Source organism: Rattus rattus, chromosome 16, assembly GCF_011064425.1.
Source record: "Rattus rattus isolate New Zealand chromosome 16, Rrattus_CSIRO_v1, whole genome shotgun sequence".
Classification (NCBI taxonomy): Eukaryota; Metazoa; Chordata; class Mammalia; order Rodentia; family Muridae; genus Rattus; species Rattus rattus.
Window position 1 is genome coordinate 6,273,156 of NC_046169.1, and position 17,597 is coordinate 6,290,752.

At 49.2% G+C, this 17,597-nt stretch overlaps 1 protein-coding gene across 1 annotated transcript in view; it reads left to right on the forward strand.

The window, feature by feature from the left end:
- Flt1 (fms related receptor tyrosine kinase 1) overlaps positions 1-17,144 on the forward strand; it is a 169,994-nt gene extending 152,850 nt beyond the window's left edge. The window contains exons 25-30 of the mRNA XM_032886730.1: positions 780-879; positions 7,167-7,272; positions 8,075-8,217; positions 10,156-10,240; positions 12,244-12,338; positions 14,360-17,144. Coding sequence (XP_032742621.1) covers positions 780-879; positions 7,167-7,272; positions 8,075-8,217; positions 10,156-10,240; positions 12,244-12,338; positions 14,360-14,555 — 725 coding nt within the window. The 3' untranslated portion in view covers positions 14,556-17,144. The remainder of the gene's footprint in view (positions 1-779; positions 880-7,166; positions 7,273-8,074; positions 8,218-10,155; positions 10,241-12,243; positions 12,339-14,359) is intronic.
- The last annotated feature ends 453 nt before the right edge of the window (positions 17,145-17,597 follow it).

Consider the following 17,597-nt stretch of genomic DNA (forward strand, 5'->3'; position numbering starts at 1 on the left):
GGCCTCATGGAGGCATTTCCTCAACTGAGGCTCCTTTCTCTGTGGTAACTCCAGCTTGTGCCAGGTTGACACACAGAACCAGCCAGTACAGTGCCAAGGTTCATTCCCCTAAACCCCTCAGAACCCCTCGTTCCCAAAGCCTCAGATTGAAGGGCCATTTTCTGGAAGGTTGGAGTGATCTATCGATACCTAATCCAAGTCCATTGGTTTGATCAGACTCAGGCCATGTGTATCTAAGAATCAGATTTCCTTAGAGTTGTTTGCAGGGCAAAGGCAGGGATACTCTAGATTGCCTTTTTCCCTGACCAAACAAGCAAGCGTGGACACAGGGATAGCCATGAATCAGCCAAGGACGTGCCCTCAGGGAGGGCCTGCCAAGCAGCTCCCTGCCCCGGGGTTTACTTCAGTCACTGGAAATTTACAGGAAAATGTCACCGTATATTTATTTTTGGGTTTTTGAGATAGGCTCACTAGATAGCCCACATTTGCCTCAAACTAACAATTCCCCTGGCTCAGCTTCCCTCCCGAGAACTGGGATTACAGTCGTGTATTATATTGCCTTTTTCAGCTAAAACATCACTTTGAAGATGAGAGGGAAACTCTGAATTGCCCCTCACGGTCTTTTGGGTGGGTTTCCCTGTCTTTGAACTCGCAAAAGATCCATCTGCTTCTGCCTCCCAAGTGTTAGAATTGAAAATGTGCACCACCATGCACCCACCCCATGATCTTTTGAACTAGAAACCTTAACACAGACCTGTCTTTCCACACCATCCCTGTAGGGGGTTCTCCATACCCAGGAGTGCAAATGGATGAAGACTTCTGTAGCCGCCTGAAGGAAGGCATGCGCATGAGAACACCGGAGTATGCCACACCTGAAATGTAAGCTCACACCCCTGCGACCCCTCCCCCACCCCCAACTGAGCGCTCGAAGTCGGGGACCCTGGGCTGTGGTAAGGGGAACAGGGCACCTGGGGCGGGGAGCGAGTAAGGGCCCAGGTCTATTTTCAGTGTCACTCTTCAGGGATGCAGGCTCAGCCCCGACTGGGCTCTGCTGTGCTGGGAGTCACTTCCTGAGCGGAGATGTGCTCTGGGCGTATCCCTATTTCCTCTCTAACCCACCGATAGGCCCTTTCAAGGACCTTAGCTAAGAACTGAAGTCAGAAAGCCAGACAGAATGAACAGCACCTAGGAACTGAAGGCAAGACCTCGTTCACTAAGCAGAGCCCGGTGAGCCAAGCCACCTCTAGTCAGGACCAGAGAGGCCTCAGTGGCACGGTTCTCCATCTGTAGAATCATGGGAGCTTGGTTTGGATTCCACAGGGCTGGGGATGTACTCAGTTACCCTAAAAGTGCTTACCCAGCATGCACAAGGTCCTGGGTCTATCCCCAACACTGCATATACTGTGCTAGTAGTCAGTACTCCGGGAGTGGAAGCAGAATGATCCAGAATTTATGGTCATTTCCACTTACATATAAAGATCAAGGCTGATCTGAGATACCTCGGAACCTGTTTCCAAAAGCGTATATATAAATAGATGATAGATATAGATAGATAGATAGATAGATAGATACATACATACATACATACATACATACATACATACACACACACATAGATGATAGATAGATAGATAGATAGATAGATAGATAGATAGATAGATGTCAGAAAGATAGGTAAATGATAGATGATAGTCAGACAGATAGACAGACAGACAGACAGATGTGGGGTAGCTGGGAAGCCGTGAGAGCCCTTGACTTGTGGAGGTGCCTTTAGGAATGAGAAAGGAGACAGACTCCAGGCTTCTCCATTGTCAGCAGGGCGAGCCTGACACTTGTGGGTACCATTTCCTGTAACTGTGCCCTGCCCTGCTGTTTTAGCACTCTGAGGCCTCAACAGGAATGCGATGACACTTGCAGTTTGGGTGAGCTGCTGACAAGGACTTGGGCCTCCCTGAGGTGGCGCCACCTTTCCTGAACTGGCAGGCGGCCTCCCCTCCCCACCCACACACAATGAGATCCTGCTGAGCCCTGGGCTGGCCCTTGGGGAGGAGTGAAGGACAGAGGAGGAAGTGTGGGTTTGGCCAAAGGGCAAGGTCACTGTCTCTTTCCTTCAGTTACCTCAGGACCAAGCTAGGTCAGTGCCAAGACAGGGAAGTGGATGAGAGAGACAGGGACTCAGACCTGAAGGCGGGGAAGACACAGGGGACTCTATTAGTGTTGCTCGATGTACTTCCTGGAACTACAATGGCTAGACTGACCCAAGAACCTCTGGGCTCCAGAAAGGGTTGCTTTAGACTTGGTGGGATCCTTAACCACTGCAAGGGGAGCTGAAGTCCGGTCACTCTGTGCTGGATGCTTTCCCTGATACCTAGTCAGTCTCACATAGACTGTCCTATGATCTTGAGGAGTAGATAGGGCAGATATGATAATCTGACTTTGGAAAATATCAAACTATGAGAAGGACAGCAACACGCCTTTTGCCAGCTAAAGAGCAGGGAAGACAGAAGCCATGTTCCCCAGAAGGGCGCTCTCTGTACACCAGTGGGAGTGTGGAACTGATACATCCTGCTTCTCACATAACCTAAAAATCATGAGGAAGTCCAGTTGCCAACGGCGATACTGACTGCAGTTACTATAAAATGATACTGGCTAACTTAATAATATCGGTAGTGCTTGCAGGTAGCCGGCACTGTTCTCAGTGCCTTGAACAAGTTTAATCCATCTACTGCTCACAATAACCCCAAGAAGTGCGTACCATCATCAGCTGGGTCTCCAGGTGACAAACCCAGGCACGTGACGTCTCATGAGATCCGCCCAAGGCTCCATGGCCAGCCAGTTAGCAATTCGAGTTTCCAGTCCACACCATCCTCCGGCACTCAGGGCCCATTACAGTACCCATACTCCTCAGAAGGATTCTAGAAACAGGAAGTTGCTCAACTTTGGACTGAAGAATTCTCCAAAGCCAGGTGTGGAGGCATGTGTTGTAATCCCAACCCTGGCCAGCCTGAGGCAAAATGGTGACAAGGTCAAAGCCTGGCTGGGCTACGTAGTGAGACCTCGTCACAAACAAACCCAAGATAAGCCAGGCCCTGGACTTATCAAACCTTTGTGTTGGGGGTTGGGGATTTAGCTCAGTGGTAGAGCACTTGCCTAGCAAGCGAAAGGCCCTGGGTTCAGTCCCCAGCTCCGGGAAAAAAAGGAAAAAAACAAAAAACAAAACAACAACAACAAAAAAAACCTTTGTGTTATTCCACAAACCTCTTCCAGGTAGCTCTTAGGCCCCAAAGGGACTATAGAGGGTATGGTTGGGAATTTAAAAGATAAGATACGGTTTTGTAAAATATTTCCTCAAAAGGAAGATACAGGCCAACAGCCATGTTCTCAGGCAGCCATGTTCTGTCAGCCATATTCTCAGGTAGCCATGTTCTCAGGCAGCCATGTTCTGTCAGCCATGTTCTGTCAGCCATGTTCTCAGGCAGCCATGTTCTCAGGCAGCCATGTGCTGTCAGCCATGTTCTGTCAGCCATGTTCTCAGGCAGCCATGTTCTGTCAGCCATGTTCTCAGGCAGCCATGTTCTGTCAGCCATATTCTCAGGTAGCCATGTTCTCAGGCAGCCATGTTCTCAGGCAGCCATGTTCTGTCGGCCATGTTTGCAGGCATGTGAGAGTTGAGAGGATGAAGTCACCTCCTTGTTCCAGTCATAAGAAAGTGATTTGCTAACTCAGTGCAGCTCTACTGGACATCCAAGACCTAAGCTTGAGCAACGGTTATGCGTGCCTGGAAAAATCAGGCCAATAGCCTGTAGACTCTTCCCACAAGCCCCTCAGCTGGTCTTGGATGCAGCTGAGCCCCCACCCCACCCCACCTTTATTTAGTGATAAAACATTAACACTTCATCCAGTGAGTTGCCCCCAGCCCAGTGCCCGTCAATCAGATATGCATCACCCCACACGGGTGTCTGCCTCGACTTGCAAGTCGGAGTGTAGAATGAGAAAAGAATAAGCCAGGAACACGCCCAGAATCCAGGAGGTGATTACAGGTCTCCCTGCTGCTTTTACCCAGAGAAACTAGGGAGGGGAAGGCCCGGTTGTCACACCTCCCAGAAGGTGGCTCTCCCATCCATACAGTGAGATGGCAGCGACCACGGTAGCAGAGATGAGGCCTCTGTGGAATGAAATACACTCCCTACCCAGTGGCTTGGGCCCCTCTGCGTTTCCTCATCCCACCTTTCCTCATGTGTGTTACCAACTTTAGAATAACTACGTCCATATCAGTCCATGGAAGCCGTAGACGGTGACGCTTGAGTGTGGTCAGGAAGAATCCAGGCTTGAGGTGTTTTGCTTGCTTGTTTGTTTGTTTGTTTGTTTGTTTGTTTGTGTTTTTTAGTGGACTCTCTGTCTCTGTGGCATCATAAGTAGAACTCAGTCAATTAGTAACATGTATAAACTTACTTCAAACGGAGACCCACGTAGAAGCTTCTGAGGTAGTATGGCTTTCGCTATTCCTGGCCTTTGGCTGGCAGCATGTTTGCCCAGGTGGCCTGAGAAGTGCCTTTGAGCCACCTCTCTAAGGGGCCATATGTTGGAGCGGTTTCTGCAAGTTGAGACCCAGTACAGAGGTACCCAGCATTCAGCCCAGGCACTGACCTCCCAAAGCCTCCCTACCTGCCTCTGGTGCTTGGGACCAGTGCACTTTCACCCCCAACCCCTACCTCCCACCCCCATTTCCCTGCTCCTCTACCTCCCACTCCCTTACCCCACCCCCATCACTCTTCCACCTCCCCCACCCCATCTCATCATCTCACTCCCCCACCCACATCTCCCCTCCTCCCCCACACATCTGCCTACTCACTCTCCCATTCCCCATCACCACCCACACCCCAAGCACACTAAGGTCACGTGAAATGAAGTACACAGGAATACACAGGAGTACACAGGAGTGGAAGGACCAGGAGAGTCATCTTCTGAGCAGTGCGTTAGCCCTCGGGCAGGAGCAGCCCAGAAGCAAACACCCGAAGCATAGATCCTCAGGCCTCAGTGTGACCTTTCTAAGCTCTTTTCCCTTCATGGCAAACTTAGGTTGGGTGTGGGGACTCGAGCCTATAATCCTAGCACTTGGGTAGCCAAGGCAGGAAGATTACTACGAGTTCAAAACCAGCCTGGTCTACATTGTAAAACATCACCTCAAACAACAAGGAGGGAAAAGACACCAGTTCTAGGGCCTCTCCTACCCCAGAAGGGGCTGTTTGCTAACTTTAATCAACAATGAAATGATTGATTGGTTGATTGATTGGTTGATCAATTAAAACAAGTTTAGGACCTCTGCTGGCCAGGGACCTGTGTCAGAAAATAGAACTTGAATTCTCCTGACCGCTGTCTTTGAACGTGTTTAAAACCAGGTGCATCTTCCATTATCCCAGGGACCTAGAACTGACTGTGTGTGCCCTTGGCTTAAACGGCCTTGGGACGAGTTGCCGTGCCTCTCAGAACTGCTACTTCAGAACACCCTTTGCTGCAAAGGCATCTGCTAATGTTGAAAATCCTCATACCTGACTGCCTAGTGACATCATCACTCCCGGTAGAGAGAGAGGGGGACAGATGTCAAGATGGCCTTTCAGAGGCCATTGCGAGAATGGCCAGATTTCTTTTGAGTGGTGGACTGATTCTAAGTTCTGGGGTGTGTGTAACATGAAATCGAGCACCCCTTTCTCTTCACTGTTGTCTGGAGGGTCAGAGCTGGCTTGTTTTGTTTGTCGGTTTGTTTTCAGGACAGGGTTTCGCTGTATAGCCTGGCTATCCTGGAACTCATTCTGTAGACCAGGCTGGCCTCAAACTCAGAGATCCACCTACCGAGTGCTGGGATTTAAGGTTTGCACTGCCACCGCCGGCCAGGGCCAGTTTAGATAGCGAAGACCTTGGGATACTGGTGTAAATCCTGCAGGGGACTTTTACCCACACTTTGGCCTCTTTTCTGGTCAATTGCCCAGTTGTCTCCTGCCATTATCTTCTTCTCTCCCTTAGACACCCCTGTGTTCTTAACTGCTTTGTCAGGCCTTGCACGTCATAATACAAGACACTGAAGAAACACCGGGGACTGTCAGGGGCAGCCTGTGGCACTTATGTGGCAGCCAGATGGGTACAGTGATACACAGGGTCCCTTCAGCTTTTCCCTGTGCTGCCCTCTCCTCCCAACACTACAAGTAACACTGGCACCATGACTAAGACTCAGAGCGAGTAGAGTGTGTCAGCACCAGTACGTGTGTGTGTGTGTGTGTGTGTGTGTGTGTGTGTGTGTGTGTGTGTGTGTGTGATGTCTGTGCACTGGGTACAGACACAGGCTAACTGTGACCTAGTTCCGAGGTCCCAGTCCATTCATATCTGGATCTGATGTAGTCAGTGTCTGCTCTGGTCTAAAGGCTCATCAGGAAAGAGAGGGGGGCGGGAGGGAGGAGAGAATAGGTAAGAGGTAAGAGGCTACTTTGTAATAATGGGGGCTTTGAGATTCTGGGCCAGCACTGAGCAGCCGTGCACCAGAGCCTCGCACACACGGAGGAGCGAGGGGAGACTGCTATGCGTCGACCTGACTTGGAAATGACGTTACATGGTGGACCTAGTGTCTTTACCGCTGGGTTCCACTGCAGAAGCTTCTCGGGGGAGTATAAGATCCCTTCCAAGACTCTCAGGACCATCCCCAGGAAGTCTGTGAACCTTCCCAAAGAAGGGCAAGGACTTCCCCGAAGGAAGTGAGGGTCTCTCTATAAGGAAGATGCCACATGCTTACAAAGAAGCCAGGAGGAACCAACCTCCATCACAACTCAAGACTGATTTTAGCTTCGGGAACACCGTCCTCCTCCTGAGAGAGGAGGGTGCTCCACTTAACAGCCAATCCTAAGTCCCCCTCTCTGATCTATAATACTCAGTCTAGGTACCTAACGAACATGGGTCAGGGGTTCAGGAAGGTTAGTCTGTCATAGTGTGTGCCCCTGCTAGCGGGACCTGACCCCCACAGACTGTTAGGTGACAGTGCTATAAACCAAAATATAAAGCCACATCACAGGTTATAAAAAAATGTCTGGGATGAGAGGCAACAACCCTCCCATAAAAATGTGCAGGGCCGTATAGATCCCGCCGTCCTCCAGCTTTCCCTGTGTGCTCTTCATCAACAGCTACCAAATCATGCTGGATTGCTGGCACAAAGACCCCAAAGAAAGGCCCCGGTTTGCTGAACTCGTGGAGAAGCTCGGTGACCTGCTTCAAGCCAATGTCCAACAGGTAAAGCAAAGTCTATGTGGATCAGAAGGCTGAGTGGGTTCCAGATTGGGAAGAAGAGGAATGAAATAGTGGGGTGTGTGTGTGTGTGTGTGTGTGTGTGACAGAGAGTGTGAGACAGAGAGAGAGAGAGAGAGAGAGAGAGAGAGAGAGAGAGAGGGAGAGAAAAGAGTGTGTATGTGTGTGAGATAGATGTGTTTGTGTGTGTGAGAGAGAAAAACTGTATGAGAGAGAAACTGTATTTGTGTGTGAGAGAGAAACTGTGTGTTTGTGTGTGAGAGATGTGTGTATGTATGTGAGAGGTGTGTGTGTGTGAGAGAGAGAGAAAGAGAGAGGTATGTGTGTGAGAAAGACTTGTGTATGTGGGAGAGATGTGTGAGAGAAAGAGAGACAAGTGTATATGTGTGTGTGTGTGTGTGTGAGAGAGAGAGAGAGAGAGAGAGAGAGAGAGGTGTATGTGTGTGAGATAGATGTGTTTGTGTGTGTGAGAGAGAAAACTGTTTTGTGTACTATTTTTTGTGTGAGAGAGAAACTGTGTGTGTGTGTGTGAGAGATGTGTGTATGTATGTGAGGTGTGTGTGTGTGTGTGTGTGTGTGTGTGTGAGAGAGAGAGAGAGAGAGAGAGAGAGAGAGAGAGAGAGAGGCTTGTGTATGTATGTGTGAGAGAGAAAAACTGTGTGAGAAACTGTGTGTGAGAAAAACTGTGTGTGATGAGAGGGACGTGTGTGTGTGTGTGTGCGTGTGCGTGCACGTGCGCTCATATACGAGTCCTTCCGACTTCTGAGGTCTACCTTCGGTATTTCAGGATGGTAAAGACTACATCCCCCTCAACGCCATACTGACTAGAAACAGTGGCTTCACATACTCGGTCCCCACCTTCTCGGAGGACTTTTTCAAGGATGGTTTTACAGATCCAAAGTTTCATTCTGGAAGCTCTGATGATGTGAGGTGAGTTTCTGATCCTAGTTTTATTACAGAAAGAAGAGGGGACAAGGGAGGAAGGGAGTGGAGGAAGAAAAGGAAGAATTAGAGAAAAGAGAGAAGTGGGCATCTATTCTGCCCCCGAATCAACTGTTGTTAGCACTCTGCCATGTTTTATCTATATGTTCTGTAAGTTGGAGGGCTACAGATTTTCCTTTTTTCCTAAGCATAGAAAGGAATGAAGAATAAGACATTGTGTTTTCCCAAGTTACCTTTATTCTAGAACTGAAGCCTGATTTTCATGCCATCAACTGTGACTAAACCTATGTGAATCTATAAAATAAATCTAACCAAGGGTGTAGCACAGGACGGCAATCCCAGAAATCAGGAGGCTGGGGCAGGAGGATACAAGTTTAAAGCCAGCCTGGGTTACATAGTGAAACCGTGTCTCAGAAAAACAACAGCAAGAAGAGAAGTCACATAAAACTAAACAAAACCAGCCCCTTTCTGTTTTGTTTTGTTTGTTTGTTTGTTTTATCCTCAACTGATGAATTTTCCCATCTTGCGTTACTATAGGGGAAACTGGACAGAATATGAAAGAACCAGTGGTCATGGGAGGTGGGCTGGCCAATGCGAGTAGTTACTAGTTGGGTATAGTAGCTCATGCTACTCTCTGGCGCTGTGCTAGCATTTTGTACGTATTGACAACTCGCCTGTACATCGAAGTCTAAAACATCCCGCAAAGCACATATTATCCCTGACAAATGGGGACTTGTCAACTGCTTTTCTTTTTTTTTTTTTTTTTTTTTTTTTTTTTTTTTCGGAGCTGGGGATCGAACCCAGGGCCTTGAGCTTGCTAGGCAAGCGCTCTACCGCTGAGCTAAATCCCCAACCCCCAGCTAAATCCCCAACCCCCGACTTGTCAACTGCTGAGACGACAACTTAGCAAAATGTGTGACTATCAAATATCAGAATTGAGTTTGCAGCCCAGGAAGTCTAACCCTCTCTGACCCTCTCTGCCCAGGTTCCTAATGTAGTCTGGGTCCTTTTAGGACAGTTAGGCTGTCCTGGGAGCCTTCTAGTATCATTACCTGCAGAGGCCATAGCTCTCAGGCTTCACCTCGCTTCTGCTACTAAGGGAAGGGACAGCAGTTGGAAAACATGGACAGCCATCTGTAACAGGTTTGGAAGAGGACAACCCAATGCTGTGAAGATGGCGGGTTGACGTCAACTGCTCGTATCTGACACAGTCCAAGTGGCTGAAGCCTCCAGACCAGTCGTCCAGTTTTAAATGAGAAAGCCTGGCTAGGATAGAAATGGAGTGGACGGTGGGAGCAGAGAATCAGTAGGAATCTAGCCAATAGGTAGGACATTCGGACAACGGTTTAACTGATGAGCAGGTTTGCCTGTGCACAGCCATCCCATGGGCTATCCCATCAGGTCTTTCCAGTAGGTGTCAATGAAAATTGGGAGGTGGTCATTGAGAAACCTCTCAAACATCACTTTTCCCTCCCAGTCGGAGTTTCGGCCCAGAATATGCCAGGTGGAGCCTCCCCTCAGCTGTACACTTCTGTCAGCTGTGAAGTCTCAACAGGACATTTTGTCATCCATGTCCTTTTAGGAAGTTGACAGCAGTAAGTGATAAGATGAAGTCATGAAGGGGTATCTGTCCCTTATTTGTACCATTAAGACACTTGGGCCAGATGAGGTCTCACAGCTCCTCTATGACTAACATGATTTGATTCCACTGGAGTGGGCCCTTCCTGAAGACTACATGTAAAGTGTGAATTGACTACGTGGAGGAAGTGACGTTACCCTGAGGGTCCCTAGAGCATATGAAGGAGTGAGTCTGAGCCGGTTGGTATTTTGGTTGCTAGGTGGGATCCACTCAGTTCCAGAATGTGCTGATTCATCGAAGGGTGTGCCTTTTTCCTACCTTGATTATTCTTTCTACTTCTTCATTAGATACGTAAACGCTTTCAAATTCATGAGCCTGGAAAGAATCAAAACCTTTGAGGAGCTTTCACCAAATGCCACCTCCATGTTTGAAGTAAGTCATGACAATAACGACACAGTACTTCCTGTCAGAAATCTCTTCCTAACACCTACCCCCAGGCAGTGCCTGGCCAGTGAGGGCCAGTGATCTGAAGAGGCCAAGGTTACAGTATGGGGGAAGAATAGACGCCAGACTTTACTGTGCAGAGCTGATGTGAAAGAGAATGCCACAGTTTGAAGATCTCCTAGAGTTCATTCTAGAGCCATTCCATTCCACCAGCTCTCCAGAGGGGAAGGGGCGTGGCGCAATGTGTGTTGCCTAGAATTCTTGTAGACTAACAATGATGCACCCTTCTTTCTTTAATAATGTAAGACGTGTGAGTGACCGGGCCTTGAGATACAACAGAGGCCTTGTGCAGAAGTCGGAAAGAAGTCCACATAGGCCCTAGGCCCCTTTAGCAGAAGGCTCTGCAGCTGAGCAGCCATGTTCCCACACAGACACACTGGGCAAGCACACCAGAGTAACCTGGCCAACCAGCAGCTTCTGTCAGCAAGTCTATGGAAAGGCCCTTGAACGGAATTGAGTGGGCTCCTGAGACAAACACAGTGTCGTAATTCAAGAGGAGAAACCTTGAGGCTGCGAGCTGGAGAGGTGGCACAGTCGTTAAGAGCACTGGTTGCTCTTCCAGACGATCCTAGTTTGGTTCCCAAAACCCATATGGTTGCTCACAGCCATCTGTAACTCTAGTTCCAGGGGACCTGAAGCCCTTGCCTTGGGTACCTGGCATGCATGAAGTGCACATACATGCAGGGAAAAAAAAACCCATATGTATAAGACCTGAACCTCATCAGACTCACAAAGGGTCATGGTGACTTCAAAATATAAAGGCATTTCATTGTAAGCAGTAGGATGCCGGGATAACGTAGTTAGAAATTTTGTGCGGTGGCTCAGTAGTTCAAGTCCCCGGAACAACACTGAGCCAACCTCAAAATTTCTCAAGTTTAGGCTAGCCCTAAAATGTGGCAAACGGTGACAGCACTTTCACTGCACTGGTGTTCAAACAACCCAGTAAGAGCCTCAGCGGGAGGCAGAAACAAAGTGGGACTCCACTTCCTGTTAACAGGATACAACACACCATAGTGACAGTAATGAAAAGCGAGTAGAGAACTCGATGATGACGGTGACTGAACCACACAGTTCCTGGAAACTGTCATATAGGGCATACACCATATGCAAATATGCACACATGGCAAATGCCAAACTCTCTCCGAAAGAAAATTATTCCGCCACATCTATGATTTCCTTGACATTTTACGTACAACATCAGAGTCCTAGCCAGGTACCAAAGTTAGTTTTAACATGATAATTTGCATACAGGATAATTTGCATATATAATTTGACATATGATAGTGAGTTTTACCTGGAAAATACTAAGCAGTTACATACGATTTTCCATCCCAAGTATGTGTGTGTGTGTCTATGTGCATGCTGTGTGGACCTCCGTGCCTGCCCCGAAATGTATGTGTGGAGTCCATTGGCCAAGGTTGGGTGTCTCAGTTGTTCATCTGACTGGGGTTTTGGTTAATTGGTTGGTTTTTAAAGACAGGATCTTTCAGGGAATCAGGAGGTCACAGTTGAGCTAGACAGGCTGGCCAACAAGCTCCACGATCTACCTGTCTCCATCGCCACCTCCCACCCCAAGGCCTCTGGTGACAGACATGGGTCACAATGCCTGACTTTGATGAGGACTTTGAGGTTCTCATGTGTGATTGGCAAGCACTTATTCCACCGAACCATCTCCTCAGACACCATGATTTCCTTTTCATTTTCTTCACCTTCTAGAAGGGTCTCAAAGTTGCCCATAACAGGCACTGTTTTTCTGATGAGCTCAAAGATGCCAGGGCAAACAAAATGCTCAGTGCTGGTGGGCAGGGGCTGTGTTTGCTGAGGACAGCACTGGGCCACACCTCAGGGGTGCCTCCAGTGTCTTCACAGAGTCACCGAGGAGCCTGCCGGGCCAGGCAAGTGGGTCACCTCCCGTTTCCTCCCTCCCACAGGACTATCAGCTGGATACCAGCAGTCTGCTGACCTCCCCCTTGCTGAAGCGATTCACCTGGACTGAGACCAAGCCCAAGGCCTCAATGAAAATAGAGTAAGAAAGGGGGTGGGGGAGGGGGAGGGGAAGGGTGGGAGTTGGGGTGGAGGATGCCAGGAAAGAGGGCTTGTGGGTGAGATGTTTAAGGCTACCTGGCCTCCTGGTGTTTGGGCATGGCAGAAAAGCAACCCCCCCCCCAGAGGGACAAGAAAGGGGTCATAAAATTAAGACATATGAACCCCGGGTTCTGTGACAAGGAAGACTGGGGCTTCTTATAACAGGCAGGCTGAGCCTGAGAAATACGGGACCTTGGTGGAAAGGAGCCAGATGTGTCCAGCTGTGGAGGAAGGGTTGGGACGTGTTCACAGACTCATGAGACAACACCTCCCATTTCTGGTCCCTGGGCTAGCAGGGTCTACACAAGGAAGCACAGTCCTGTTTGTAACCTTGAGAATTCAACCTTCTACAATAAGGGTTTTCTGCATCCTGCTGAACCCGTTACCCGCGTCTCACTTGAAGATGTTCCCACAATCCCCTGGGGCTTGATCCATTGGGCAGTTCTTCCTTCCGTTCTGGGTCATTTCGGAATCACCGGGCCCGGGCTGTAGAGTGGACTGGTAGAGATGACCTCAGTGGTTCCCTGTGCTGAAGGCTACCCAAGCCTGGCCACTTACCTTCCTACCCACCTACCTTTCCTGGCTCGAATGCCTGGCTCTCAGCTCCGGCAAAGAGCAGCACTGACTGCTCTTGCCGAGGACCCCGTTTGACTCCCAGCACCCACGTGGTGGCCAGCAGCCAACTGTTAGCTCTAGTTCCAGGGCATCTGACACCCTCTTCTGGAGTCTGCAGGCACCAGGCACACGTGGGGGACACATAGATACAGGGGAGCACGACACCCACGCGCATAACAAAACACCAGGCTGCCAGTCCCGGTGCTGTAGTTGACTGAGCCTCGACTGAACTCTTGCAAACCCCCCCAGTGATGGGATTTGCACAGTCCACCAGGCCACTGGAAAGACGGGCACTCCCAGGCAGACATTTGTCCTTTCCCTGTGATGAAGTCTCAAAAGAAGGCCCTGGTGTCGAAGTCAGAGAGTAATGGACCTCAGCGTGTGCAAAGGAAAGAGTAGGCTGGCCAGTCTTTCGTTTCTTACTGAAGATCATGTGGGAGGAAAAGGGTGCAAACCCTAATTTTATATCTTCTACTCTGCAATTAAAGATTAACGATCATAGCCAGGCCAGTCCAGGCTGGTCTACCTCCTGTGGCTCATGAGTTCTGTCCATCCTAGCTCTCACCAAACAGTAATTCCAACCCAACATTCCAGGGTAGGAGAAGATGCCTTTCTCCCTCCCGTGTCCATCTTGGGCTCCTGTAATGTATGGTGCCCGAGTATAACAGACTCCTAGACCACGATGAGCTCAGGAAACACCTACGATGACTGTGTGTACAGTCCGTATTTCTTGAGACCATTAGCCACGGAGTGTGACTGAAGGAGGGATTTATTTCTAGAGGCCAGAAGCTAAAGTCAAGGTGTTGGCAGTGACGCACGCCCTTCGGGGGCTTTGTGGGAAGGGTCTATCTGCCTCCCACAGCATCTGCGGCTTCATGCCTTCCTCAAGCCTTCGCTCTGGTTGGTTAGGACCACCATTTGTGTGCACACTGCACTGGACTCCACCTGGCTAATTCAGAACGAACTCCTCCTCTTTAAACCTCAGTTTAATTGTAGAGTGGGTGGCAGGTTCCCAGGATTTGACCTGATATTGGGGGAAGGGCAGGCAGCCCCTATCCCCCGATTTAACTGATCCCAGGAGCTATCTGATTCAAGAACAGGACAGGGCTGTTCCCAAGTCTTGTTTCCAGTGAGAATCCCATCTCGTCCAACGCTCCACTCCTAGCCACTCGTTCCACCCAGTGGCACCAAAGTAGCGTGTATGTTTCGAACAAAGAACGTGGAACTAGAGACAGATGAGATTCTAGGACAGGTAAGGACAGGTGACCCATTTAAGTAGGCATTAGGCCTATCCCGGAAAATGCCTGTAAGACATTAGATCGATTGATTGTTTCTCTTTCTCTTTAGCCTGAGAATAACTAGTAAGAGCAAGGAGGCGGGGCTTTCCGATCTGCCCAGACCCAGCTTCTGCTTTTCCAGCTGTGGCCACATCAGGCCTGTGCGCCAGGAGGATGAAGACGACCCTGAGCTGGGGAAGGAATCCTGCTGCTCTCCGCCCCCAGACTACAACTCCGTGGTGTTGTACTCCTCCCCGCCTGCCTAGTGCTTCTCACACGCCCCGGACAGCAGCCTCTGACAGTATTATACATATATGAGTTTACACCTATTCCGCTCCTCGGGAGCCAGCTGCTTCTCGTGACTTTTAATCGTGCTTTTTGTTTTGTTTGTTGTCGCTGTTTTGACTAACAAGAATGTAACCCCCAGATAGAGCCACGTGAGGAAAACACTATTGTTCAATCCTCGTGTGACTCCTCCTTAGAGAAATTCTTTCTAAGTCCAACGGCTCACCTGCTTCAACCCCCCAAAGCCTCAGGGTAACTTGGACCGGAAGGTGCTGGTGCCGCCCCGCCCACGCTGGCCATGGCCCCACCCACCCTCCCTGCAGTAAGCCATTAGCTCAGAGCAGCGTGCTCTGGGTCCCTTTCTGAGGAAAGGGAGAACAGAGCAAACGAGAGAGGCACAGGAAAAGGCGTGGGCTGCATCCTGTGGAGCCGATGCAGGAGAGGGCTCTGCTCTGCCACTTCAGTGACTTGTCACTTCTGGCCTCTGCTTTTTCAGGCCCCCTTCCAAGAGGTTACAGAGCAGAACGTGTGGGGTGTTTCCCAGACCAGGGGGCACATGTTCTCGGGAACCACAGTAAATCTTAAATCTTTTCCCGGGAGTCTTCTGTCTCTGTTCGCCATCCAAAGCACGTTTAGTATGTGTCAGTGAGGGTGGCGCTTGGCTCTGCGGCCATACCCACCATCAGTTTCTCTAGCGAGATGCACTGAGGTCAGACCCACGCTTGGAGTCCTGACCTTAGCATACTGCTCACACGGGGTTAAGTGGTCCAGTTTGGCCTAGTAAGGTTGCCTACCAATGGGCTCAAAAGCCACCTTTTAAACAGGCTTCATTTCAAGTATTAATATACAGACAAGACACTTTTGCATTACCTTGCTTTATATAGTTAGCTATCCAGGGAAGCTGGGGTGAGTAATGGTCTAGAAAAGGGTTTTCTCTGTACCCAGACCCGGCTCGATGGGCTAAGACCTGGTAAGACAGAGTGGGTGCTCCATGTGTAATCGCCAAACCACACACCCGAAGTTGGCACCTCACCACCTTTTACTTCATCGTGTTTCCCCTTCTCAAGGCAGTCTGAGAGGAGCAGAAGAGCATCAGCCCATGTTTGGTAAGCACTTTATGCTCCTCGACAGAACAGGCGGTGTTCTCTACAGCTCTCTCTACAGCTGCGACTCAGGTTAGTCAGTGAGCCATCAAAAGGAAAAAAAATCTTTTCATCTGTTTCGGACCTTGCCTGGGGTCTAAAGATGATGGGGACAGGGTAGAAAAGGGAAGACAGGGTAGAAAAGGGTGCCCTCTCTTTGGAGTCTAGAGATTGTGATCCCTGGGTCTCTAAAATGGCTCTTAGAAGCTGTGTGTGCAAATTGGGGGGTGGGGTTGTCTGAGTGTTTAGGTCGTGTGCACCTGCTGGAGCCTCTCGGCTGGGCAGACGATGAATAGCTGCTTCGGGAGAGCGGACCACGCTTGACGCTAAGCTCTCTGCCCTGAACGGTAGCATGTGAGCCTGCTTCCCAGTGTACCACATCCTTGAGGTTCTTTGTCTGATGAGACTGGAGACTCAGCGCGAGCCCCATCGAGGCGGTCTGCAGCCCACGGTGGCCAGGATTAGACACGAAAGAAAGGGCTTCCCCAGCCACACTGGAGATAAAGAAATCAGGTAGGGCCGGGCAAAGAAATCTTTGTTCAATTAGAAAAGCTCTTGTCCACTGCGGTGGGTAAATCAGGGATTAGACAGAGTCTACCAGAGAAACGGATGCTATAGCCAGCATCCTGTGATTTCTCAGCCAAATATCCAGCAATTAGTGGGGGATAGCCAGTCCTGTATTATTCCAATTTTAATCATCCAATTCTTAATCATTAAGACGCTTTAGTAAATGTCCCTTTTCCACAAAAGTAAAGAAAGCCTATTGGGATTCTCTGGTTCTGTTTAAGGACAGCTTTGGAGCCTATGGAAGTTGATTAGCCAGAAAAGAAAGAAAGAAAGAAAGAAAGAAAGAAAGAAAGAAAGAAAGAAAGAAAATGGTTCCTCCTGAGTTTTTAAGGTAGGAAGAAAAATGGAAATCTATAAAGACAGCCATACCTAGGTGCACTGTGCCTGTTCACCAAAGCCAGCATTGGATGGTAAGAGTCTTGACAGTGACATTAAAACCCTTTGCCATTCAAGGCCAAGCAGTTGGAACTAAGGAAGAGCAAACATTTCTCCTAGTGTTTGGGACGGCCCCTGTGTGACTAGGGAGCTGAAGCCTCGGGAAAGTCTAAGCTAGCCCGAGGCGGATCCTTAGGGGACAGATCTGGTCGAGCCCCGTTGCACAGGTCTTCGAGCAGTGAAGGGAGGCAGCTCAGTGAAGGGAGAGGGCACCTCTGACCCACAGTGGTAGGAACTGTACGTGTATGTGTGTATCTGTATGTTTTGTGCATAACTATTTAAAGAAACTGGAATTTTGAAGTTACTTTTATATGAGTCAAGATTATATGCTACAGACCTGAGACATGATCTGGCCACACCTTTCTAGTCATGATGAATGTATTTCATATATTATCTTCATTTAATAAAATTAACTTTCAAAACCAAGTTGGTTTTTTTGTTTGTTTTGTTTTTAAGTTTTTTTGGTAAGCAGGGCCAAAGGGGTGGGAGGAAGTCTTAGGTGTGCCTCTGGGTAGGGTGGGGGACTGAATCCTGGGGTGGCTTATTAAATACCAATTATCAAGTATGGCTCAAGGAAGACTACAGCAAGCACTGCGGGAGCAAGGGCGTGCAACGCCCCACTAGTCCCACACTGGCTGCCTAGGCCACGAGGTGCTGCACCCTGCACATGGCCCATGAAACGCAAATTCGTAGAAGTCAATGCTATGGGATTCTCCAGGAGCAGAAGCAACAGAAGGAAATTATACCTACTTGTGATCCACTAGAGAAAGGCTCAGGGGGGAACAGCAGCACTTGCTGTCCTTGAGACAGTCTGGAACTCCAGTTCCAGGGCACTCAATGCTTTCTCCTGTGGGAGATTGATTATATATATATATAATA